General features: G+C 39.9%; 2 protein-coding genes across 2 annotated transcripts in view; both read right to left on the bottom strand.

Annotated features, from left to right (window-relative positions):
• Positions 1 to 19,556, bottom strand: part of NDFIP1 (Nedd4 family interacting protein 1) — a 56,876-nt gene extending 37,320 nt beyond the window's left edge. Inside the window, exon 1 of the mRNA XM_023256242.2 lies at positions 19,296 to 19,556. Within this exon, the coding sequence (XP_023112010.1) occupies positions 19,296 to 19,358 (63 nt within the window). The 5' untranslated portion in view covers positions 19,359 to 19,556. The remainder of the gene's footprint in view (positions 1 to 19,295) is intronic.
• LOC123379064 (putative uncharacterized protein encoded by MAPKAPK5-AS1) lies at positions 19,399 to 19,947 on the bottom strand. Its single transcript, XM_045033540.1, has 2 exons — positions 19,811 to 19,947; positions 19,399 to 19,726 (listed from the first exon to the last, which is right to left on the bottom strand). The coding sequence occupies exons 1-2, from the start codon at positions 19,945 to 19,947 to the stop codon at positions 19,399 to 19,401; spliced, it is 465 nt and encodes a 154-aa protein (XP_044889475.1).
• Positions 19,948 to 26,256: the final 6,309 nt, after the last annotated feature.

Here is a 26,256-nt window from a genome sequence, read left to right as displayed (position 1 = left end):
TCTCCCTCCCTCCCTCTCTCTCTCTCAAAAATAATAATAATAATAATAAACTTAAAAAAAAGAAATCACTCCTCATCCACAGAGATACTAAATTAGCCAACTATGGCTATGATCGTAGCACTGTGAGATTTTTGGGTGGGACTAGAAAATTGTGATCAACCTGCCAACCTCTGGGATCCATGTCTTATGCTCAAGTATTTCCACCACTGATAGCATCACCAAGACAGCATCTAGTAAATGGTGCCTGGTGTTTTCTGGCACTTAACTTCAACAAAATCTGTAGCCAAGAGCCTTCCAAGTTAATGATAAGCCCCACCCTCCCCACGCTTCATGATTTTATAAAGACTGGGGAAACAAGGAGGGACAACCATGCAACATTTTCAAATAGGTCTCTGTGCCTCTTTTAAGAAGTAGCAACCAAACTATTTACTAACAATGTGTCCTCCATAACATCCTGAGTCCTACCTCTTCTCCATTTCTTACTTCCTTAGAAAACTCAGGCTTCAGAGCTCTAGGGCCTACTTGGAAAAGTAATTAAAATTCCTGGCAAAGATAAGTTGAAATGGACAGTAAGCACTTGGCTTAGTCCCCTTGCTTTTGACAGGATGATAGAAACCATTCATCTTTTGTTTACAGAATAATCAACGTAAAAATAGTAGCTAGACCAGACTCACTTTTAAATAATTTATATCAAATCTAGTCCATAATTTCAATGCAAAAGTGGTGAATACTGCTCATGCTTTTATTTTTAAACCCGTATGCTGTATTTAAGATATGTGACAGCTCTAAAATACCAACATGGAAGCAAAATTGAACTCCTAATTATTCACCACTTAAAATTGTACATTAAGCAATGCCTTAAAAAAAAAAGTTGTCCCAACAGAACATGGAATACAACTGACATCTATTCAAGTATGCTTTTAAAAAAAAAAATGTTTATTTATTTTTCAGAGAGAGAGATGGATCATGAGCACAGGAGGGGCAGAGAGAGACAGAGACTCCCAAGCAGGCTCCATGTTGTCAGTGCAGAGCCCAAGAGGGGGCTCAAACTCACGAAATCTAACAATATATTTAATTAGTTTGATTTGTATAACTTTCTGTAAAACAGCTCAACCACACAGGAGTACTGAAACTGTAAACACTATTATGGCACCTGACCATCTCGGTCAGCAAGAGCATGAGGCTCCTGGGCTCGGGACCGTGAGTTCAAGCCCCATGTTGGGTGTAGACATTACTTAAATAAATAAACTTTAAAAAAATAAAAAATAAAATGCAAACACTATTAATGTAGACATAAAACCTAGAGTATAATCAAATATAAATATATTGTGATTCAAGCTTTCTGTTCTATTACCTTTTCTTCTGCCATAGCCCACAACAACCTTCCTCATAGAGAGTCAGAAATTTAAATATCTCACTCAATAAAATTTTATCAAGCACTAATACATGCCAGGATCACATCAATTTTTGATTATTGTCCCCTTAATGTTCCTGAAAGAACATTTCCATTTTTTCCATTTACTAGGAAGACTATTAGTTTAAGTTGTAATAATAACTTTGGAGGTTAAAAAGTTAATTTGATGAGATGTGTTTAAGGATGCTTTATGTATAACTACGAAGACCAAGATCTGTCAGCAAGGATGAAAAAACTTTTTCAATAAATCTACCTAAAGAAGCACTATTCCTATATACCATTATATTAAAATAAAATACCAAAGGAAGTAGTTTTTTAGGTCTAGCAACTGGTTTCTTCTGGGCTCTACCTTTTTGTGTGTATGTCAATATTCTCTAACCGATGGATAGCTTAGTGTTTGGGGCATCACAGGGGATGGCATATTTTTATCAGCAATTTCCTATAGAAGTGGTACAGATCGATCCTACTGCTGTTCTTCAAAAGCAGACTACCAATTTCTTCCTTTATCGTTAGCTTTTTTGTGTCCAAAGACATAAAGAAGTTCACCCACATTTGCTTCTCATATTAACTTTTATTCACTCAAAAGACACGATTAAGAAAATGAAGACAACCCAGAGTGGCAGAAGATGTATTTTTCAGACAAAAGACTCATAACCAGCATACATACAGAGTTTCTAAAAAACAAGAAAAAGGAAAAACAAAGAAAAAGGAAATCACCCAACTGAAACATGGTTTAAAAACTTGAAGAGACAGTTCCAAAAGAAGTTATCCAAATGGCCACTAAACTTATTAAGAAGTGCTCCATTGTATTAGTCATACAGAAATGCAAATTAAAACCATAGCGGATAGTTAAAATACAAAAGCAGAAAACACCAAATGCTGATGAAGACATATGACAACCAAACTCTCAAAATGGGACTGTAAACCTGTACAACCACTTTAGGAGACTGTTCAGCAATTATCTTATTTTTTTTTTTAATGTTTATTCATTTTTTGAGAGAGAGCGCCCGCGCGCGAGTGGGGGAGGGGCAGAGAGAGGGAGACACAGAATCCAAAGCAGGCTCCAGGCTCTGAGCTGTCAGCACACAGCCCGACGCAGGGCTCCAAGCCACAAACCATGAGATCATGACGTGAGCTGAAGTCACCCGTGACCAAGGCAATTACCTACTAAAGATGAATCTGTACATACTCTACAACCCAGCAATTCCACTCTAGGTATATATCTAACAGAAACACATATGTTCACCAAAAGACATACCAGGACGTTTAAAACAACATTATTGTTGTTTAATATAACTATCTAGGGGCGCCTGGGTGGCGCAGTCGGTTAAGCGTCCGACTTCAGCCAGGTCACGATCTCGCGGTCCGGGAGTTCGAGCCCCGCGTCAGGCTCTGGGCTGATGGCTCAGAGCCTGGAGCCTGTTTCGGATTCTGTGTCTCCCTCTCTCTCTGCCCCTGCCCCGTTCATGCTCTGTCTCTCTCTGTCCCAAAAATAAATAAAAAACGTTGAATATAACTATCTAAATTAAATGCCCATCAACAGCAGAATAGATAACTAAATTGTGGGATCTCCATACAGTGGAATACTACACAGCCATGTGAATAAACTATGACAACATACAATGCATGGGTGAATCTCACAAAAATAATGTTGAGCAAAGGAAGCCAGAAACAATAGCATTTACTGTATTATATTATATTTACTGTATTACTGTATTATATTATATTAAATAAAGATCAAAACCAAGCAAATCTAACATGCCAGTCAATGCAGAGGAGGTAAATGGAAGGGTACGTGAAGGGGGCTTTTCGAGTGCTGATAATGTCATTTCTTGATCTGGGTTCTAGTTAAAAGTGCACGTTCCACTTGTGAAAATTCACTAAGCTGTGCATTTATGATCTGTGCATTTTTCTGCATGTAAATTATACTTCAATAACAATTCAGGAAGGGGAGAAAAGGAGACTAGCAAAGTATCCATGACATAGATGGGGACCTCTGCATGGTTTATCTCTATATTCACCGTAGCATTTAACACCGAGTGGCACATCATAGGTACCTTATCAGCACATGTTACCTAAAGCAGGATGGAGGTGTAGTTTTAACATAAATCTACCTAAAGAAATGGCAGCTTATCTTAATGCCCTCTTAACCGACCAGTTCACATGTACCTAAAATATTCACATTACTTTACAATCACCAAATAAATGTACAGATGAGGCATGGAGCCACATGCAGATGAGTGCTGAACTGTGGAAGGGACAGTGATCACAGGTCCGTGAGTAACCAGCAGCAGGTAGCATCCCTATCACTACTTAGCACCAGGAGCACATAAAACACGGAGAAAACTGATAAGAAACCAGGCTTTCTAAAGCAACAAAGACAAAAGTTATTCTCTCTTACTGGCTAGTCTAAAAGCAAGGAGGTATGACACACACACACACAAAAACCTTCCAAAAAGGACTGCAAACTCACAGGTATTTGATTTATTTGCAGGCTTTATAACCTTATGCATTACATGTATTCCTTTTGTATGTACCGTGTTTCATAATAAAAATTAAAAGAAAATTGTGATTCTATAATTACCAATTTTAAAAAGAAATAGGAACAAAAGTGCAAGAAACACAAAGGAGAAACTGGCATCTTCAACCTTCAACTCCTGAGAAATAAGAAATGTGTAACATTTAGTATTCCACCTATAACACTTAACATACTGTACTAGGTACAAACAGGTATTCAATAAATGTTTGTGGTACAAGTGAAGGAAAATTAGTAGTTTAATCACACTAATTTCCTAGACTGTTTTTTTCTTCTGAAAACAACTGGCATAGCAAGAAATGGAATATTGTACATTAAGAAGACAGTAAAGTCAAATGTCCACACACTAAAAGTGACAGACATGCCTACAACTCAGGCACTAGCTCTGACTACAGCCTGCCTGGCCCTGCTGGCCCCAGGAGCAACGAGAGCTCTCAGGCTGAGTTCCAAAGCTATGCTTGCTTTTTACTATATTATTATTATTATTATGCCTAGACTAGAGCATGCTAGGGCACAGATTAGGGATGGCAAAAGGTGCTCAACAGAGTCTGCCTAAACTTAGGCTTGGTCATGAGGTCCCCTTTTCCTCCAAGAACAATGAGAGTCAAGATAGAGAGATGCATTAAGCATCTCCTATCTTTCCCTCCACCTCATAATCCCAGAAAGTTCCATCATGCAAGTGTTTTAACTGCTAGAATAATGTAACACCACTCAATGTGTTAACAAGTCTGGCCATGATTGGTGTGGGGTAGAGGACACAACAGCGAATGTGACTGCTGTTTTTAACCTAAGTATGTAGTTCATTAAAGACCATCAAAAGAAGTAACTGCAATTTTAATATTCTACTTAATGATTAAACACACACATTTACTCCATAAATAATTCTTTAGGAAATGTAAATGTTAATGTAATGTCAGTAAAGTTTTGTTAATTTTAAGTCAAAAAAAATATAGAGACAAGTACCAGGAGAGGAAGCAGCAATAAAATCCCAAAAGCCAGAAGCAAGAGGAAAGGTGACAACTACCACAGCGGACCCAAGAGAAGTGAATCCTAAACCAGAAAGCAGAAGAGCGACATGTCTTGCACTATATCCTCAAAAGGCTCAAAAACTGGTGGCAGCAGTTACTGGTAGAAGTAGGAATGAAAATGAGATTTAAAAGCAGAAAGAAAGGTGACAGACTCAGCCCAGAATCCAGTTCCAGGATCCCCACTAGAAGACTAGAGATTTTTTTTTTTTCTGACCAGTGTAAAAGCACAGAGTTTTGGGCTGGAGAGACACAGTTTAGGAGAAAGGGTAGCAAATCAGGAAAGAGTGATTGAGAGATTTATGTACCAAGTGTTGAGATATCCTAGCTTTCTCCCCACTTAGCTCCCTTCTTTTTTTTTTTTAATGTTTATTTATTTTTGAGAGAGAAAGAGAGAGAGAGAGAGAGAGAGAGAGAGAGAGAGAGAGAGAGAGTGAGCGAGCATGAGCAGGGCAGGGGCAGAGAGAGAGGGAGACACAGAATCCAAAGCAGGCTCCAGGCTCTGAGCTGTCAGCACAGAGCCCAACACGAACCTTGTGATCATGACCCGAGCTTGAAGACTGAAGCTTAACCAACTGAGCCACCCAGGTGTCCCTCAGTTCCCTTTTTACTAGCAGTCAGGCCTATTCTCTGGGGGAAACTAAGCAGCCCAGAAGAAGAGACCTAAAGACATCCACTCAAAGAAACAGTCTAGTCAGATTCAACAAGAAGCTCCATCAAACATCCTGAGCTTTTTGAGGTGCCTGGGTGGCTCAGTCAGTTGAGCGTCTGACTCTTGATCTCGGCTCAGGTCACGATCTCACGGTTCTTTCTAAGTTTGGGCCTCGCATTAGGCTCTGCACCGACAGTGCAGAGCCTACTTGGGACTCTCTTTCTCCCTCAAAATAAATAAACATCATTTTAAAAAACAGATACTAAAAATACTGCAATGAGTTAGAATCTAAAAAACTTGTTTAAATTTACCAGAACTGATAAACATGAGCTTCCAGACCAAAAGGGCCTTCTGAATGCCTGGTACAGTGGACAAAAGTAGATCTCAAGGTACAACACAGTGGAATTTAAGAGCAGTGGGGACAAAAAGAAGCTCTTAAAAGGTTCCAGGGTGAAAGAGACAGAGAGCTGGAGAAAGTAGGCAACATCTGAAGAATCAGACATCAAAAGTGGCTTCAGGCTTCCTAACGGCAACAGAACTTAGAAGGCACTAGAGTAAATGCCTTCAAAATTCTAAAGGAAAATCTTTCTGGACCAGAAGTCTAAGTGTGACAACAACATAAAACAGCCTTAGATGTGCAAAGTGTCAAAAAAAAAAAAAAAAAAAAAAAAAAAAAAAGGAAGGGGGTGCTTAACTTCCCATGCATTCTTCCTCAGAAAGACACTGTAGGCTGTGTTCTAGGAAAATAAGGCAGTAAATGGAGAGAAAGAAAGAAGTGAATCAAGGAAAGGGGCTTCAATCAAAAAGCCTGGGAAAGGAAACCCCCGGGATAACAAGGAAACAGCGGACCTTGGGAGCAACCTTCCAGAATGGGTCAAATGGCCAGAAAAGATACCTCCCACCCTCAACAACAGCAATAAAACATCTGTTATGTTTGAACATATCAAAAAACAAAAACAAACAAACAAAAAAACCTATGGAGAATATTAGGTCAAAGTCTGAGGATTAATTAGTGCTATTAGCAATTTCTGATATGTACATAGAAAATGAGCAAACAAAAAAGTAATTACTTTATAAAATTTATTTCAATTCTAGTATAGTTAACATACAGTGTTATATTAGTTTCAGGGGTACAATGTAGTGATTCGGCACTTCCATGCATGACCTGGGGTGTTCATCCCAGCAAGTATGCTCCTTAATCCCCATCACCAATTTCACCCATCCCCCCACTCCCAAAATAATTACTAACTTCAGGGAAAATAAAGTACTATTCAGGCAAGGACAAGTAACCACAGTACAGTACATATTTCAGCCCTGAACAGTGTTTATTTTTTTCAATTACTGTAAATGCTGAATATTGATCTAACCACATAATGGACACAACTATCTCAGAAAAGTGAGAAGAAAGGAAGCAGGAGTACATGCAGCTGTGGGAGGGTGGTAAAATAGAGATAAATCCTTACCTCCCATTGCAGTTAAGTCAAATTTTTTTTAAACACTGAAAACTGAAAAATCAAGAAGTAGCACACTATAAAATGCTATGTAGCTACAAGGATAATAGCAAAACAGCAAAAGAAACAGTTAAAAGAGTTAAGACATAGGCAACTAAACAGGAGACTACTGTTTTTAGTAATAAGCATATGAGATCTATTTTACTCTAACCTATACGCCTATATATAACTTTGATATAAAAACTAAAAAAAAAAAAAGTTTAAAACATAAGACATAATTACAAAATGTGTCACAAAAGGGGATTCTCACTGTGCTCAGGAGAAACTAACCTATTGGGGGGAGTACTCAAACCCCCTTTTGGACAGACTACCTAAACTAAGCTGGGGGCTAGGTAAGAGGAGGCCTCCAGACCAGAGGGTGATGCACTCTAGACCTGAAACATGTTCCCCATGGGAAACAAGTCATGAGACTCCATCCTTCCCCCAAATACTTGTCTCCCCCATCTACATCTTACTCATCCTTCAAGGCCAGGCTCAAGTTTCACCTTCTCAGAAGCTTCCTACCTAGAACCAGGTACTAGGTACTACTCTTCCACCTTAAAATGATGTCTTTTATCTGCTATCTCATTCTCTGAATTAATTAGTATTACACCAATACCGTAATACGTTCTCTTTAGTCACTCAATAGGCAAATATATAGAGAAGAAAATAAAAACCACAATAATCCCATCTTTCAAATATCCTTCTAGCCATTTGGGTGAATATAAATAATCGAATAAGCTTTTCATTCACTGCATGGTGGAATTTTTCTTCATCATTAAATAACCTTTTATAATATCACTATAGTATCTGAAACCCAGTGTACATTTTTTTAAAGGGAAAAAAGTTCATTTCTCGAAGCAACTACAGCATTAACCAGGGACAATTAAATAATAATTAAAGTAATCTGCTAAGAGAAATACAAAATCAGGGTTAGAAGGTATGGCCTGGTAATTGTGGAGATCCTTTTCAACACAATTACAGATTCTTACTTTAAATATTTTCACTGAAATGTGAAGTCAAACTTAAAATGGCATTTGTATTACATTAAACCTGACACATGAAGATATTTTAACCTTCCAAATAATAGTAGATGCTAACATAATAAGCCAACGATTACCTTTCACACCTCCCATAACTTTCTCCCCTTCTACTCAGCTGATCATTTTGGTCACAGCTGAAAGGTGGCAAGACGGCTGTGAAACTCACAATATCAAGTAACTGTGATCGCCTCACTTAACTCAGCCACCTGAAATAAAACTTGGCCAACACGCTGAAGACAATTAATGCTGCTACATACATGACTGAGTAGAACTGATTTTAACCACACCTTAAAATACTCTATCTGCGACAATTCAGTCACAGAAGGACAAAACTGCTGAAAACAACCTAGTATCAACCATCAATCACGTGTAAGATCCTCAAGGCTACAGATTACCCCCAAATCATTCTTTTTATCCTATTTCAAGAGTAACATGACAATTTCAAAATTTCTGAAAATGCTACTACTAAATGCAGTGAATAAGAATACTATAACTCAGGGCACCTGGGTGGCTCAGACGGTTAAGTGTCTGACTTCAGCTCAGGTCATGATCTCACAGTTTGTGAGTTCAAGCTCCGCGTTGGACTCTTGGCTGACAGCTCAGAGCTGGAGCCTGTTTTGGATTCCGTGTCTCCCTCTCTCTTGCCCTCCCCTCCTTGTGCACTCTATCTTTCTCAAAAATAAATAAATATTAAAATAAGTTAAAAAAAAAAGAATACTATAACTCAAAGAGCCAACTTCTTTAAAAAAAAAAAAAGCTCTAGAACTTTTAAAATTAGTAGCTTTTCACTTTTACAAAGACTTTATTAAAACATCTCATCAGGGGTGCCTGGCTGGCTTAGTTGGTGGAGCACATGACCCGGGATCTCAGGGTTATGAGGTCATGTCCCACATCAGGTACAGAGATTACTTAAAAATAAAATCTTTAGGGGCCCCTGAGGGGCTCAGTCAGTTAAGCATCCGACTTTGGCTCAGGTCATGATCTTGCCATTGATGGGTTCAGGCACCATGGCGGGCTCTGTGCTGACAATTCAAAGCCTGGAGTATGCTTCAGATTCTGTGTCTCCCTCTCTCTCTGCGCTTCTCTCTCTCTCTCTCCCTCCCTCTCTCTCTCTCTCAAAAATAAACATTAAAAAATTGTTTTAATAAATAAAATAAAAGCTTTAAAATAAAACCATCTAATCAGTAATAGTCCAGCTTCTATCACAAAGGAATAAAATTGTGTGACAGCAAGTGATGATTTTACTGTGAACTTAAAATTGCTCTAAAAAACAAAGTTTATTTGAAAAAATTTTAGTTACGATTTCTAAAAGCATTATTAATTATTTTCTGGAACATACAATATTTGAAGCTGACCAGAAGGGAAAGATTTACAAACAGAATGCTTTGACTAGTACTGTAAAATTACAAAATGGTATTCTATACTCAATGACCCATCTGTTTCTAAAATATACTATTAAGATAACATTTTCTATATTTTTAAACAATGTATAATTTCTTTTATCTTTTAGCATAAACTCACCATCTATATTTACTGACATCACTTTTAAAAATACTTATTCATGAGGCGCCTGGGTGGCGTGGTCGGTTAAGCGTCCAACTTTGGCTCAGCTCGTGATCTCACGTTTCGTGGGTTCGAGCCCCACATTGGGCTCTCTGCTCTCAGTGCAGAGCCTGCTTCAGATCCTCCATCCCCCTCTCTCTCTCTCTCAAAAATAAATAAATAAACATTTAAAAAAATTTTAATAATTATTACAAAAGACGTTTGCTAAATCATCAGTAGAATGCTGTCTCTTTGGATCAAAGCCACCAGCTCCTATATGCAAAAGCAATCAATTATAAAGCTGGAAGGAATCAAAGTGATAATAATAGTCCAACTACTTCATTTTACACAATACAAAATAAGGCCAGAATAAGAGGTTAAAATTCTCACCCACAGTCACACAACCTCTTACTTCATGATAGAAGCTGGAGTATTACTGATTAGATGTTTTAATAAAGTTCTTTTATGTTCTCCTAACCCAGTCTCTACTTAGTGCCCAAAGTGAACCCTCCAGATATAAAGTCTACATGACCAGCTTCAAAAACTGCTTATTGGAGTGCCTGGCTGGCTGAGTTGGTAGAGCTCTTGACTTGAGGATCATGAGTTCGAGCCCTATGTTGGATGTAAAGATTACTGAAAAACAACAACACCAAACCTGCTTATTAACGCAGAGGTATGTGAAGAGTTTGGATGCTACAACATAAAGCTCCTAAAATGAAAGCTTCAAAATACTAACACTGTATTCCCGATTCCCTAGTTCACAAAATTTCATCTAAATTTAACAAGGGCAAAATAAATTAAGAACAATTTAGTAACAAAGAAAATAGCAAAATAAGCAGAGAATTCTATAGAAAAAAGACCGTAGAGGTTAAAGGGACTTGGGTTTTACCTACAGTGCTTTCAGTTTTTACAGCACTGTATTCATTGTTAACCAGACCTTAATGCTTAAGATGAATGTGAGTAATAAATATACGGATTTATTTTATACTATTCTTGCAACTTGTAAGTTGAAACTATTTCCAAATTAGTTTGTAAAGCAATTTTTTTACAAGCAAAACATGACTGGGGCACCGCCTGGCTCAATCGGTGGAGCATGTGACTCTTGATCTCGGGCTTATGAGTTCGAGCTCCACGTTGGTGGAGAGAGTCCTTAAAAAGAAAACCTTTAAAAAAACAAATAAAACTGGGGTGCCTGGGTGGCTCAGTCTGTTAAGTGGCCAACTTTGGCCTAGGTCATGATCTCATGCTTCATGAGTTCTAGCCCCGTGTTGCGCTCTGTGCTGACAGCTCAGAGCCTGGAGCCTGCTTTGGATTCTGTGTCTCCCTCTTTCTCTGCCCCTCCCCTGCCTGTGCTCTGTCTCTCTCTCTCTCAAAAAAAAATGGGTAAACATTACAAAAAATAAAAAACAAAAACAAATCTTATAAAAAATTTAATATAAAAAGCACATGATTATTAACAAAAATTTGGGAAAAAAAGAAATCCCTCCTATCATTTTTCTTAACAATTATAAATGTATGAAACAACCCCACTAAAGATGAGGGGAAAGGTACGACCTAAGCAACTTTGGAAATGAGTAGTCTGAAAACCTAAAAGCAAAGAAACTGTACATTAGCCCTGTCCTCTAGTTGAGAAAGCTGTTTCCCACAGAGGAATAGGTTAACATTTGTGACACCACTCCACACGTATGTTAGAATTAAAGAATTAAGTAAATGGATGGTGGGTAGTGGGAGCAAGGTTTCTCACTACTGAATGGGAATTTACAGAGGGGCCAGGGCAGGAGGCTAGAGTGATCCACATAGTAATGGGTTAGACTTGGTTAGCTTAACATAGATACAGGTGATTACATATAGAAATGCATACAGATAGGTATACACACATATATTTCTCTCCTCTGTCAACCGAAAACCTAAAAGCAAAGAAACTGTACATTAGCCCTGTCCTCTAGTTGAGAAAGCTGTTTCCCACAGAGGAATAGGTTAACATTTGTGACACCACTCCACACGTATGTTAGAATTAAAGAATTAAGTAAATGGATGGTGGGTAGTGGGAGCAAGGTTTCTCACTACTGAATGGGAATTTACAGAGGGGCCAGGGCAGGAGGCTAGAGTGATCCACATAGTAATGGGTTAGACTTGGTTAGCTTAACATAGATACAGGTGATTACATATAGAAATGCATACAGATAGGTATACACACATATATTTCTCTCCTCTGTCAACCGAAAGGGCCTAGTAGCAATGAGCACAGATCTTGGTTTCTAACACCATTCTCCAATTAAAGGAGCCAGGGCTCCCTGGAGAAATGGCTGATTCTAGGGTGGCACAGGAAATACACATGATGATCCTGGTGCCAAATGCAAGGAAGTGCTTAAAAAAACCAAAAGATGGAGCCAGGTCAGAGGGACACAAGTGCCAACTGAAAGAGTTCCAATGGCCAAAAGTGCAACAATTTGAGGCATAAAATAGTACTGGATTATAACTCAAAGAATAAAATAAACGAGTCCACACTGATATCAATGAATAAATAGATACAAAGAGATAAATGTTGCACGCAGAAAAATTATGAATAATTTATGCAAATACTCTGCCCTCCACAAGGTGGAGCATAACTCTTCAATCCTTAAGTGCATATGGTACATAGACTGCGACTTCCTTACAAAGAGCACAGCATGAAAGGCAGGGAGTGGGGGAGTAATTTTACAGTAGAGAAATCTGACAAACAACACGTCAGCCAGGTGATCAAGGTCAACATCGACAATGTTATGTTGGTTGTATGCATTCTTGATATGATATGATGGAAATGGCACTTTACATCTGTGGTCTTCCTCACCAAAACCCACAACCCCAATTTAATCATGGAAAAAGATTTAGACAAATGCAATTGACTACATAAGCAGATGGACGTTAGGTAAACCTATTGTAACTGCTTCAAAATGTATATAAATAAAACCACCGTGCTGTACACCTTAATCTTATACAGTGATGTATGTCAATTATTTATCAATAAAACTGCAAAAAAAAAAAAAATCATTTGAGGGACAGTCTACAAACACCTGATTCAAACTCCTCAAAACTGTCAAGGTCATCAAAAACAAGGCAAATTTGAGAAACCATCACAACCAAGAGGATCCTTAGGTAACATGACGACCAAATGTAAAGTGGTAACCTGTATGGTACTGTGGAACATAAAAAGATTAAAAAATGAAAATCTGAATAAAGAATGGATTTTAATTAATAATAATGTTTCCGTATTGGCTCGTTAATGTCATAAACATACTATGCTAATAAATGTTAATAGGGAAAACTGGTTCTGGGGTACATGAAAACTGTTATCTTCTCAATGTTTTTGAAAAATCTAAAAATGTTTCAAAAATTAAAGTTTATTTAAAAAATGTTTTAAAGACTTATTTTAAAAAGTAAAGGGAAGGGGCATCTGGGTGGTTCAGTCAGTTAAGTGTCTGACTCTTGATTTCAGCTCAGGTCTTCATCTCAGGGTCGTGAGTTCAAGCCCCACGTTTCACATGGAGCCTACTTTAAAAAATAATAAAAAAAGGGAAAGGGAAAAAAATTTTTTTTAATATTTATTTATTTTTGAGAAAGAGAGCACACACAAGCACGAGAGGGACAGGGAGAGAGAAGGAGACACAGAATCCCAAGCAGGCTCCAGGCTCTGAGCTGTTTGTGCAGAGCCCAATGCAGGGCTCAAACCCACAAAGTGTAAGATCTCGACCTAAGCTAAAGTTGGACACTTAACCAACCGAGCCACCCAGGTGCCCTGGGGAAAAAAATCTGTAAAGCCTGAAGAATGCAAACAAACTTGAGGGGCGGTTACACCTCTGAGAAGAGATTGGGAGGGAAATCAAGCTTTCCTTTACAAGTGTTCTGTCTGGCTCTAGTATACAAAGAGTATCTGTGTACCATTGTATAACAACAAATGTTTAATTTTTTTTTTCTTTAATGCTTATTTTTGAGAGAAAGAGACAGCATGAGCAAGGGAGGGGCAGAGAGACAGGGAGACACAGAATCTGAAGCAGGCTCCAGGCTCTGACCTGTTAGCACAGAATCCGATGCAGGGCTTGAGATCATCAGCCATGAGATCATGACCTGAGCTGAAGTCAGACACTTAACTGACTGAGCCACCCAGACACCCCAACAAGTTTAATTTTAAATGACACACTTAAGCACGGAATAATAAATAAAATCAAAGTGTTATTAAACAGAAGCCATTCCCTAAGCTCTTATATTTCTGTTCATAAACCATCCAATTTCCAGAAAAACCTCCAAATCCTATTCAAGCAGCTCATTAACTAGTAACTGATATTAGTATAATATATGAATTTAAAAGAAAAACTGTCCATATTGCTAAGGGGGATAAAAAAATACATCTACACACACACAAAACATATATATATGTGTGTGTATATATATATATATATATATATATTTACACATGTGAAAGAAATTGCTTTAATCACTAAGAAAATATTTCACCTGAAACATTCTGAAATTGATCAGTATTTAGACCCAGTACTTATAACTTTTAATGTAAATTGTGTTATTCAAAAAAAAAATGAGTCATCCTAATTTTCATAGCAGGATGTGCTACATGATGTCTAATAACACTCACTTTATTACTACACTTGATGAAGGCAACAACCCATAACTGCATTTCTATCTAGATAGCTACTAGAAACAGTAGCAACTGGAGTATGTAAATCTCAACAAATTTAATACGTGATATTTAGCAATTGCCTATAGTGGCAAAAATGATCTGAGAATAAAGATAAGATCATCAGCCTGGTTATCAACATCAATCTCTAATTAAAGTGTTAGAAGCTGCTTTATCTAAACAGGCACCATCGACTACTACAAGTATATGGTTCCACTAAACAGTTGTACTTGTTCAAAGACAATGTAAGAATAAATTATTAAGAAACCAAAGCAATTATTTTAAAGCCCTAAGAACAAATAAATCAGAAGATGGCACCTGAACCTCTTCAGGCCTTCTTTTTTTTTTTTTTTTTTTAATTAGTAAGAATACAAAGTCACTCTCATAGGATTTATTTCATAATACAATGTTATGTCAGGTAACATGATACATGGGTGTCTAGCATAAAGTAATGTGAAGTTATGTTCAGGCAAACCAGCCGGTGGCATCAGCTGAGATGATGCCAGGATTTCCTCAATTGGGCCTTAGTCCCTACCCAAACCAAGGAGTTCTGCCTTGGTTAAATCTGGTTAAATCTGGTTAAACCTGCCTTGGTTAAATCTCCCCTAAGAAGTGGTCACCAGTAGGACCAGACAAGAAAATAACAATGGATCAGCAAGAATCATCGCTGCTACACAAAAAACACTCACTGCTTACCAAGAGGGAATCAAATACCAATCACAGTTGTAATCTACAGCTCCTGACACTCACAAATCCTGTTTCCATATTCATAATAAATTGCAAAAGTGCCCTCATGATATATTTCTCATGGGATACTATCTGCTTACATCTTTTAGGGTTACAAAAAAAAATTTATGGATGTAATGACATCCATTCTAGGATTTGCTTCAAAATAATGGTGGGGAGTATAAATGAAACAATATTACCCATTTGCTGATCAATGCTGAAGCGGAGTGATGAGTACATTAGATTTATTACACCATATTTTAGTATGTTTGGAATTTTCATGGTAAAAAGTTGAAAATGTAAATATTATTAAAAAATGACTCTACTCCTACAACTCAACAAAAAGCAAACAACCCAATTCAAAAATGGAATATACATTTCTCCAAAGGCATACAAATGGCCAATAAGCACAAAATCCTCAATATCACTAATCATTAGGGAAATGTAAATCAAAAAATAAAACTTTATGCCCATTAAGATAGTTTTATCAAAAAAATAAAATAACAAGTATTGAGGAAGATGTTAAAAATTGGAACACTGTGCCACCCCCCAAAAAAATCATTGGAACTCTCACACACTGCTGGTGGGAATGTAAAATGGTGTAGGTACTGTGGAAACAACTCTACCCATCTTCTCAAAAGTTTTGGAAAAGTTTTCTTTGATCATTGGCCATATAGGACACCAAGACAGCAAAATAACCTTAAAATCTGGACATAACATCCTAACAGGCATTCCAAGATATAATTGTGACTTTTGAAAATAAAAAAATAAAACCACATGGGCACTTTTCACCCTTCCTCCAGGATCGTGACTTCATCTAACACTTTAGCATAAATATGGTTTGGCTTGGAAGAGATGAAATTCTTTCTGTGATCTTTCAAAACCTTCCTCCGCAATCCTGAAAGAATTTATCCAAAAAGGTATCATTCCCAAAGCTGCTCTACAGTGTCATCAGACGATACAAACTTATTAGTGATGCTTATAAGCAGTCAACTTCTTCAGCAGGCAATGAGTGAAGTCGAAAGCTAAACATTCTACAGTCTATTTTTAGGCCTATATGGCAGTGTCATTGTTGCGCCCTGAGATTAGATTCAAATTCAAAGATCTCAAAACATTTAGGAAAGTATCTGGCAAAATTCATGATACAGGCAAAGATCCATTCTAGTGAGGCCAAGAGGTCTTAGAATGGATGAACAGGAATAAAAGTCTGCAGAGAGAGCAACACATAACAAGTTTCTCAGGCTTACCTAGACCCTCTGAAACAGTGCTTCTGAATGTTTGGATATACAATCTGTTTCAAAACGCAAAAAGGGGAAAAAAAAAATAAAGTCACAGGGAAACTATGAGCTCAGACTTTCTGTGCATCGTGATGCTAAGTTCAAGTTATGCATATGGTGTCCTACTGATAAAAAGACCATAAAGGCAAAACTGTGTTTGTATTTAGTAATGAATTTTACAGTCTTCAACTGCATTTACTTTACTAGAGGACCAGCTCAATTTGATTAACCAGATCAAGTAGAAGTCAGAACGGCCTTTTGTGACAACCAGAGTATCATGCTCCTATCAAGTTGCCTGGACAATTCACCAACATTCTATAATGCAAAACCCTTTTAAATATGTATATTCTCTGACGAAGCATTTCCACCTCTAAAAACTTATACTAAGAAAAAAATTAAAACACAAATAAAATTTATACTAAGGAAAACAGATGATGTATATAAAAGAAACTTCAGTGAATGAAAAAAATTATGAACATACTTAGTGACCAACAGGCAACTGACTTGAACTATAGCACAGCCATAATTACATGCTTTGCAGGCATTAAAATACCCACCTTATATTACCTGTATTGTGTGCCTCTGTACATAAATGCGAACATAGACACATATATGCAACTCTGTGAATGCACTTGTGTCTCAGAACAAGATACACAGGGCACAGTCGGTATGTAAACATACACATGTGCACCTATGCACAAAATGTGTGTAAGTATAATCAGGGGCCCATAGAACAGTACATGTGTGCAAAGATGTACCTCTGTATATACACGTATGGGTACATAAGAAAATACATAGGCACATATATATCTGCTAATGCACATGCCTATATTTGGAACGTGAGCCTGTGTTTTAAGCAGGTGAGTGTGTATTTATCCTTGTAATCACTACTTAGAAGCTGTGACCTTGAGCAAGTTAAGTAGCCTCTTGGAGTCTTGACTTTGTCATCTATACAATCATACCAAACACTGCCTCATGGGGGTTTTATGAGGATTAGTGAAATAATGGATGTAAAGCACTTAGTCCTGTGATTGCCACAAAGTAAATGTTCAATCAATATTAGCTTTCCTTATCTGTACAAATGCATACTGATTTATATTTGTGTATATTTACATACCTATAAGTCCACAAAGATACACATCAAAATACTAACTCTGGTTACCCATGGGGGATAGGTTTCATTGTGGGGTTTCTTAGACGAGGCTGACTTTCATATTTTGCAATTTTTCTAGGAAGATTATTTCTTTTTCCATGCTGTTTTTGGAAGTTATTTCTCCAAAATAATGATTTTTAAAAAATAAAATAAGGACAGCCTGTCCCTGGCATACTTCAATTCTGCCTACTTAAAGCTATTAAGTACTACACCAAGAAATATATACATAGTTTTAATACTCCAGCAGCAAAATTTTTGTATTCCAGCAATATGTCAGCATTACCTAATAGCTCAAGAAGATGGCAGTACAAAGAAAAGCCACAGCTTTTTGCTTGTTTGCCTTACCCAAGGCAGGATGAAAAGAATTAGAACACACTGTGGGGTACATGAGCTTTTTGAACACTGTGGTGACAGTTAAGTGACAACTGTCACTTGTATTTGATTAAACAGGGAGGAACCCTGCCATGCCCAAGGTCATACAAAAAAGCATGTACCAGACCCCAGACAGTGAGAGATGTAAGGACCAGACTGCACTGCCAGTTTGGGCGTGTTTATGAAACCAAGAAGCTAAATTCTTAACCAGTCATTTCAGGAGTCCGGCTGGAGGAGGGAGGAAATTACAACACAGGGCTGATGACAGCAAAACAAACTGGTAACTGGCCGCACTGGGTTAATCTAGATGTTTTAATCATACCGGTTCTCCTTATTTCTAAAATACAAAACTGTAGATCATCAATGATAGGACACTTAATTTCATAAAAGCACGACTGACATCTGTATGCAAATTACACCAAAAACATCTGAAAGGACAAGATGCAAGCAGTTATCTGAGGTTCCAATCAACACCAGTTACTACCCGGCTTAATTTCCACAACTACGAAGTATTAGGTCAAATACCACTAAAAACCCTGCAGACTGTGAATTTCCGAGGGGAACCCAGCTACATACACAGGCGAGTAAAACAAGCAGCTCTTTTCCCCAGGGCCTCAATTTATAAATTATGACCCAGATAATACTCCAATCATCCCCTATACATTTCCTCCCCAGCCATGCTATTAAATCTCTTTAAACGTCATTTCCAAGCTTTTAAAACACACACCCAGGCACACGCCCTGCAGCATTCAACGAAGCTCGACATTTTGGGGCTGGCCCCAGCTAAAAAAACATCGCCTTTTTCCAAATCTACTGCAAACTGTGGACTTGCCTCTCGTCTCATTTTTGACTTTTGTCTTAAAACAGAGACGAGGGGGATGGGTTTCCACAAACAGACTAGGCTCTGAAACCCTGAGCAATCGCATCTCGCTGCGGGGAGCTATCGGCCGCAGTAGCAGCGATTTTAATCTTTTCTCTCCACCTAGTTTCCTTTTCCATCTCAGGCGTGCTTTTTTTTTTTTTTTTTTTTCCTTTTCTTTTCTTTCCAGTGACATCAAACCAAAGGTGGAAAAAGGCACACTGAATGCCCCCGGGCCGATGCCTCCCGAGGGTCTCGGGCTCCGACCCTCGGGGTCCTCGGGGACCCGACCGCTGCGGAAACTGCGGAAAACGCTGCGGGGCAGAGGTTTTCCACAGCCCGAGTGCCGCCCCAGGTCGCCGAGGGATGGGCCAGAGCCTCGAATCCGAGCCCGGGGCGCGCCCGGCCCGCCCAGGCCCGGCGCGGCCTGTCAAGCCGCGGCGTCGCGTCGGCCACAGGCTGGGCCGGAGAGGCCTGAAGCGGCCGGCGGGCAGGGCCCTGGGTCCGGGGTCCGGGGAGGGATTCGGCGCCGCTCACCTGCTGGTACCGGCTGCCGCAGGCCGGCTCCACCGCCGCCAGCGCCGCCAACGCCAACGCCATGGCGCAGCTGGCCGCAGAGAAGAAAGGTGAGCAAGCGAGCTCAAGGGACGCGGGCACAGCGGCCTGGGAGCGCGGAGGCCGAGAGGGTCGCGCCTCGGGTGGGTCTCGATGGCCGCCGCCGCTTCCAGGCAAGCCGCTCTCCTCGGGTTGTGAGCGCCGCCGCTGAGGCTCCGACGCGGCCCCTGGGGAGGAGGCGGGGACGACGACGACGCGGCGGCGCCGCCGCCCCGCCCCCGACTCGCGCCGCGCGCCTCGGCCCGGCCCGGCCTCGCCCCGCGCCGCCGCCCTGGTCCCGCCGAGCAGCCGCTCGGGGTGGGGGCCGCCCCTCCTCCCGAGCCCCGGGGGCTGAAGCGTCCGAGGCGTAGCCGCTGAAAAGGAATTATTCACCGAGGAGCACCCCGTGTGAGCTCTGAGATTCGCCTGTGTGTTCTCATCTAACCCTCATCTCACACCCCGACATGGGGGCCACAGCCCCGTTTAAGAAGTCATTGGCGCTCGGGGAGGCTGAGAGTCTGGCACAGCAGCGGTCTGATCCCTGATGCCTGCTGTGCAATCTCCGTTCTTTTCCAACTCCCTTCTTGTCTGCCATTTTCGTAGATCAGGGGTCTGTCAACCGCGGGGCAGAGGCCAAATCCGGTCCAGTGTCGGTAGAAAGTATAAGAAATTCAAATTTCATTGTCCATCAATTAAGTTTTATTGGAACACAGCCACTCCCATTTGTTGAGTACTGCCTTGCAAACCCTAAATTACGTGCCATCTAGCCCGTTACAGAAAAGTTTTCTGACCCAACATCCTCCAGAACGCTTTAGATTTCAAACAAAGCCTAGTTAGGGTAGATGATAATAGCATACTCATCTTTATTCAGTCCTTTAGTATTTTGACAGCCTCATCTGTGGACGTAGACATGCTATTTTTCTGAACCAGAGCGCTCTGAGGAGGTGACACGAATGGCCAAACTCTAAAGATTCAGCCATGCAGAGAGCTTTCCAGGTAACAGGTATATTTGCAAAGGCAGTGAGGGGAACGAGAGCTTGCCTAGCGGAAGAACTGAAAGGAAGCAGGCAGAACTGCCATATAGGAGCTACAATTATCAGTGTTTTCCAGGTGAGGAAATTATGCTTGAAGAGCTTAAAAATCTTAACCAAGAACACAGAGCCAGTGAGAGGTAAAGCCGGAATGTAAAACCAGCGTTCTTTTTTTTTTTTTAATTTTTTTTTCAACGTTTATTTATTTTTTTGGGACAGAGAGAGACAGAGCATGAACGGGGGAGGGGCAGAGAGAGAGGGAGACACAGAATCGGAAACAGGCTCCAGGCTCCGAGCCATCAGCCCAGAGCCTGACGCGGGGCTCGAACTCACGGACCGCGAGATCGTGACCTGGCTGAAGTCGGACGCTTAACCGACTGCGCCACCCAGGCGCCCCAAAACCAGCGTTCTTAACCATTATCATGCAACCAAATTATGAACTCTGTGAAGATGAAAGTATGTATCTTTTAAATATTTTTCTATCTCCTATAGCACCTACCACAGTATAGCTATATACCAGGCATTTGAGGTCTGCTGTTTCTGTCACACCCAGCCATCTGGAATTGCTTCTACCCATGAGTCCAACACAGAAAAAACCGCATCTTTGAAGCTTGTTGCAATTCCCATTTCTCCTTGATTGCCTTCCCAAGTCAGTAGTCTAGGGTTGGCATTAAGATGATCATTGTTTTAGCTTCTGATTTTCAAGTTTAGTTAACTACATATTTTTAAACAGAGCTGCGTTTGAACCTACCCTGAGGGTTCTGCATATACAAGCCGATTGTAATTAATAAAAATTCTAGATTTTTATCTTCCTCACTTTGAGTTCTCTACCAGTTTCCAAACTCCTACACGTCTGTCCCAATACCCAAGTGTCAGGCTCACATATTTACACCCTGGGGGGGAGCGAACAAATCCAGCAACCTGCCAATCTGAGAGTCTCAAAGTGGTACGCTCCTTATTCTGTCCCTTGTTTTTAATCCAGAAAAACAACCTTTAAATGTAATAAGGTACCATGAATCATTCCACACATAATGCCCTATCTTGTGGTCTTATATAAGGAAAAAAAATGTCTAATTTCAAATGAATTGAAATCTCACCAAGAGAAAGTAGAAATCCAGATTTCTTTGCCCAGATTATCTCAATTTACGTGTAAGAGGGAATAAAAAAGATGTCTGTGCTGCCGCATATGGCTTTCGGAGCAACAGCTGCCATCTTTACGCAGGTCTACAGCGCTGTGACGTTTGTGGAAAAAGATGTTGCTACCCTTCCAGTCTACCTCCTTCCTAAATTACTTTCTCCCTCAATAGCTGTACACTCCCTGCATATGAACATAATATAAATACTGGGCTTTCTCACTGGAATATTTTCTTTTGAAAGAAAAAAAAGTTCATCTGCAGCCTCCAATCTCCCTTTCCCACTCCTTTTCTGATATCCTGAACCGAAGTGTTTTGTGTTAACAGTAAAGACTTGGTCTTTTTTTTTTTTTTTTTTTTTTTGCCTCCGAGTTCCCCCAAGAGCTTTTAAGAAGTAAACGGAGATGATTTGTGTTGATTCAATGGAGGGGTAAATTGGGAAATTGAGAAACTGAGTCACCACCGTATAAGGTCTCCAGTTGGCAAGCAAACTGTACAGTGAAGGGGAAAACTCTGAGTTTCTGACTCACAGATCCATGCGTGCTGCAAGCCAAGCAGACAGAGAAGATAATCCAAGGCTATAAAAATTGCACTCTTTGGCTTCATCTTGAGATGTTGTCAAAGAGAGTTTCCACAGAGAAAGTTATTAATTTCAGATTACTGCACTTAGAGACTTATTTCCCCACAGAATAGCAGTAATACTTTCCATGTGCAATACTTTTTATGTGAATTGCTGACTCTGAGTCATCCATCCTGAGAGAAGAGAAATATTATGGACGAGTAAAAGCATCTGTTTCCCTCCCCCTCCCCAATTTAGATAAGAATCTCTTCCAGAATAGATGTGGTCTTCTGTCTCTCACATCCATCCACCTGAGGCCTGTCCTAGAGCTCAGTAAGTAACCAAGAAGGGTTTGTTAAATTTTAAACAAAGCCTCATTGGTCTAATATCTCATTTCAGGCCTTGAATGTCTCCAGCTAATCTTTACAGGGCTCCAACCGAACCATGCATTTCCATTTCCACTTACTTACTACTTCTTTCAATTCTCATTACATTACTGAGTTTCATTAAAGGCAAAGGTAGTACCTTCATATTATAAATAAAGACATTATCTACTGATAATTACCATGGTTTGTGGAGCACCTCCTGGGTCTTGGACCCTTCCCTACATCACCTCCTTAATCCTCATAACAGCCCAATGCAGGTAGAGAGATTCAGGAGACGTACATCACTTGCTCAGCTAGCAATGGTGGAACCACAATGCAAACTTAGATCTGTCCGATAACAAAACTTGAACACTTCTCCATATGTAGAGGAGAATATAAGACATAGAGGGACCAGCCTCATCCTTGGAGTCTTCACAATGAAATAGAGAAGACAGTAAACACATGTTCAAGACCTGTTTTAAAAATATAACATTTGTGGGGCGCCTGGGTGGCGCAGTCGGGTAAGCGTCCGACTTCAGCCAGGTCACAATCTCGCGGTCTGTGAGTTCGAGCCCCGTGTCAGGCTCTGGGCTGATGGCTCGGAGCCTGGAGCCTGTTCCCGATTCTGTTCATGCTCTGTCTCTCTCTGTCCCAAAAATAAATAAACGTTGAAAAAAAAATTTTAAATATAACATTTGCAACTTAATTACAGCTGTCTTGGGCTATATTAACTAAAGATGGTGAAAAGAATTATGGGATCAGTTGTGATAATCCGGTAAGGATGGAAGAGAGAGGGTTTTGAATGAGGAAAAGGCTTTCCCATGATGGGGGGAAAGGCACACCAGGTCATGAGTACGCTTGTACAAAAACTTAGAAGAGGGGTCAGCAAACTTTTACGTAAAGAGATACACAGTACTGTAAATATTTGGGGCTTTGTGGGCCACAAGCTTTCTGTCATAACTATTCTACTTTGCCACTGTGTTGTGAACACAGCCCTAGACAACACCAAGCAAACTGGCATGGCTGTGTTCTAATAACATTTTATTTATGGACACTGAAATTTGAATTTCTTATTTTCACGTGTCATGAAATATGCTTCTTTTGATTTTTTTCAACTATGTAAAAAATGTAAAAAATTATTTTTTTAACTCTCAGATCATACAAAAACAGGTAGTAGGCTGGATTTGGCCCCAGGCAGTAGTCTGCCAAACCCTAGCTTCCTAGCAGGACAAAAAAAGTTTATCCACTAAGAGCTTGAGTGGGAAATTTAAACCACAGAGTAAGGCAGAAGGCCTAATGGAGAGGCAAAGGAGAGAGAAGAGGATGGGAACTTATAAAAGATCTTAAAATATAAATGGCTTCTGCAAAAAAAATAAGCCAGAGGAACAATGTAGGTCAGTTAGGGATCCGCCGTGAGATTTCTGATTCCTTAGCTTACCTTCTTGCACCTGGAATGCAATTGATTTATTTATTCATTCAACAAATATTAGTTGAGCACCAATATGGGCAATTGTTGTGGCTTTCTGCCTAAGACCGGAAACTATAAAAAGAATACTGTGGTTTCTCATTTATTCTCCAAAATGAAATTAAGAAATGCTAAGGGTGGTTATTTAACATATCATAAGATTTGGCATGTTATGTCTTTTATTCATTTCCATGTATTTTCTAAATTTTTTAAAGTTTATTTATTTATTTTGAGAGAGAGAGAGAAAGAGAGCATGGAAGAGGCAGAGAAAAAAGGAGAGAGAGAATCTCAAGCAGGCTCTGCACTGTCAGTACAGAGCCTGATGCGGGGCTCGAACTCACAAACCATGAGATCATGACCTGAGCCAAAACCAAGAGTTGGACACTTAACTGACTGAGCCCCCCAGTCAAATGAGCCCCCCTCATTTCCAAGTATTTTCTAATTTCACTTGTGATTTCTTAGACCCACTGGTTACTTGGTATGTGGTCTAATTTTGACTTATCTGTGCATTCCCCACGTTTGTTTTTGTCATTGATTGCTAACTTCATTCCATTGTGATTGGAGAACATACTTTGTATTATTTCAATCCTTTTCAGTTCACTGAAGTTTGTGGTATGCCCTTGGTCTGTCCTGGAGAATGGTCCATGTTCATGTGAAAAGAACATCTACTCTGCTATTGTTGGGTAGATGTGTTTATAGGTGTGTCTATTAGGCCTAGTTGCCTTATGGTGAAGTTCAAGTCTTCTGTTTCCTTGTTGATCTTCTGCCTAGTTGTTCTAGCCATTATTGAAAGTGGATTGTTGAAGTCTCCCAACTATTGTAGAATTGTCTATTTCTCCTTTCACTGATGTCAGTTTTGCTTCATATAGTTTAGTGCTTTAGTGTTAGGTACACATATGTTTATAGTGTTTACTTATTTTATACACTGTCTTGATCCAAAGAGGATTTAAGTGATTGCAATACAAGTAAAAAAATCGTATATTAGAAGTAGATAAGAAAGGAAAAGCAAAACAAGAATAGCAACATGAAATAGACCTTGCCTTCTTGTTCACTGTTATCTCCATAGGAACAGAGCCTGGCATATAATAGGCCCTTGTAGGATTGAAATAACATCAGGAATGAGTTTAACACAAAAATGAAGTTATACACGTTACAAGCTCACCATAAATTTGCCACCCAATAAGTGGAGACCTGATTGGTTATACATCTGATAGAGAAGGAACCTCACTAACATTTAGTTATAAAGATGCTGACCTGACCCCTCTGTCCTCAACAGAATACGCACATGCTTTAAGTTTTGGGGAATCCCTCCTGCCAGGGGAGATGCTACAACTGGTCCTCCATGTATTGACTGCCACATTTGATTGTGTAAATTGTGCACTGACCCACTCCAGATGTAGCCAGGCCACTATAGTCTATGCAAACAACACCCCCCACCCTGCATTTGGGCAATATACATTTTATGCATTCCCATAAAATCTTTAAGTGATCCCACCCCTGACAAGTGGCTCACCATACATTTAGGGGTGTTGTGGGTGGCCAAGAAATGAGGAATGAAGAACAGTGAAGTGTCCACAGGGAAACCAAGTGTGTGATTCTCATCTTTGGACACAACGTACCAACCAAATGCTTGAACTAAGTGCCTTGAACACAAGAACAAGGTGACTAGGGAAAGCCCTTAATTCTCCAACCCTCAGGCTGATTCCTAAGGTAAGAAAAGGGTTTCTCACATTTCCCAAGTGGGTAGTTTTCTCACTGTGTTTAGGGAGTATCATAAGAAACAGGATTACACAAGGGAAATACTGAAGCTAGGAGATTTGCACTGCCCGTGGTATGGCAGGGGAGAAACAGCTTGTGCTAATTATGACACCAAAGACAAGCTGCCCGCAGGGACCCCCACTGCAAGAAGCCGATGTTGGCTTAAGCTCAGCCACAGCTCGTGGGCATGCATACTGGTTGCCACGGGTCTTCAGGGAACTCTGTCTGGGTGACTTAGAGCAGGCCTCAGGCAAAGAACAAGGGAGACTCTCTTGTTCTAAATAAGATTGCATGAGGACCAGGAAATCATACCTTAGTTTTAAAGCGGTGTTGAAATCCTGGCCAAATGATTCAGGAACTCCTCTAACATTATGTCTGTGTGGGGCTCTCCTTCATTCACGACATCTTCAGTAACAAAGCCCGTAGATAGAGCCTTTGCTCTATGCCAGATTACTCCCCTAGAGTCAGCTGTACCATGGGAGAGTAATAGTGCAAGGTGGGACGGCCCCCTGGAACTCAGACTTTCCAGAGCTGATCGTGACCAGACAGGTCACAAAACCACCAATTTCAATTTCAAATAGTACAATTGTCCA

The sequence above is a fragment of the Felis catus genome, chromosome A1 (assembly GCF_018350175.1).
Source record: "Felis catus isolate Fca126 chromosome A1, F.catus_Fca126_mat1.0, whole genome shotgun sequence".
Taxonomy (NCBI): Eukaryota; Metazoa; Chordata; class Mammalia; order Carnivora; family Felidae; genus Felis; species Felis catus.
Note: the sequence above shows the minus strand (reverse complement) of the source record. Positions and strands in the feature narration are given on the sequence as shown.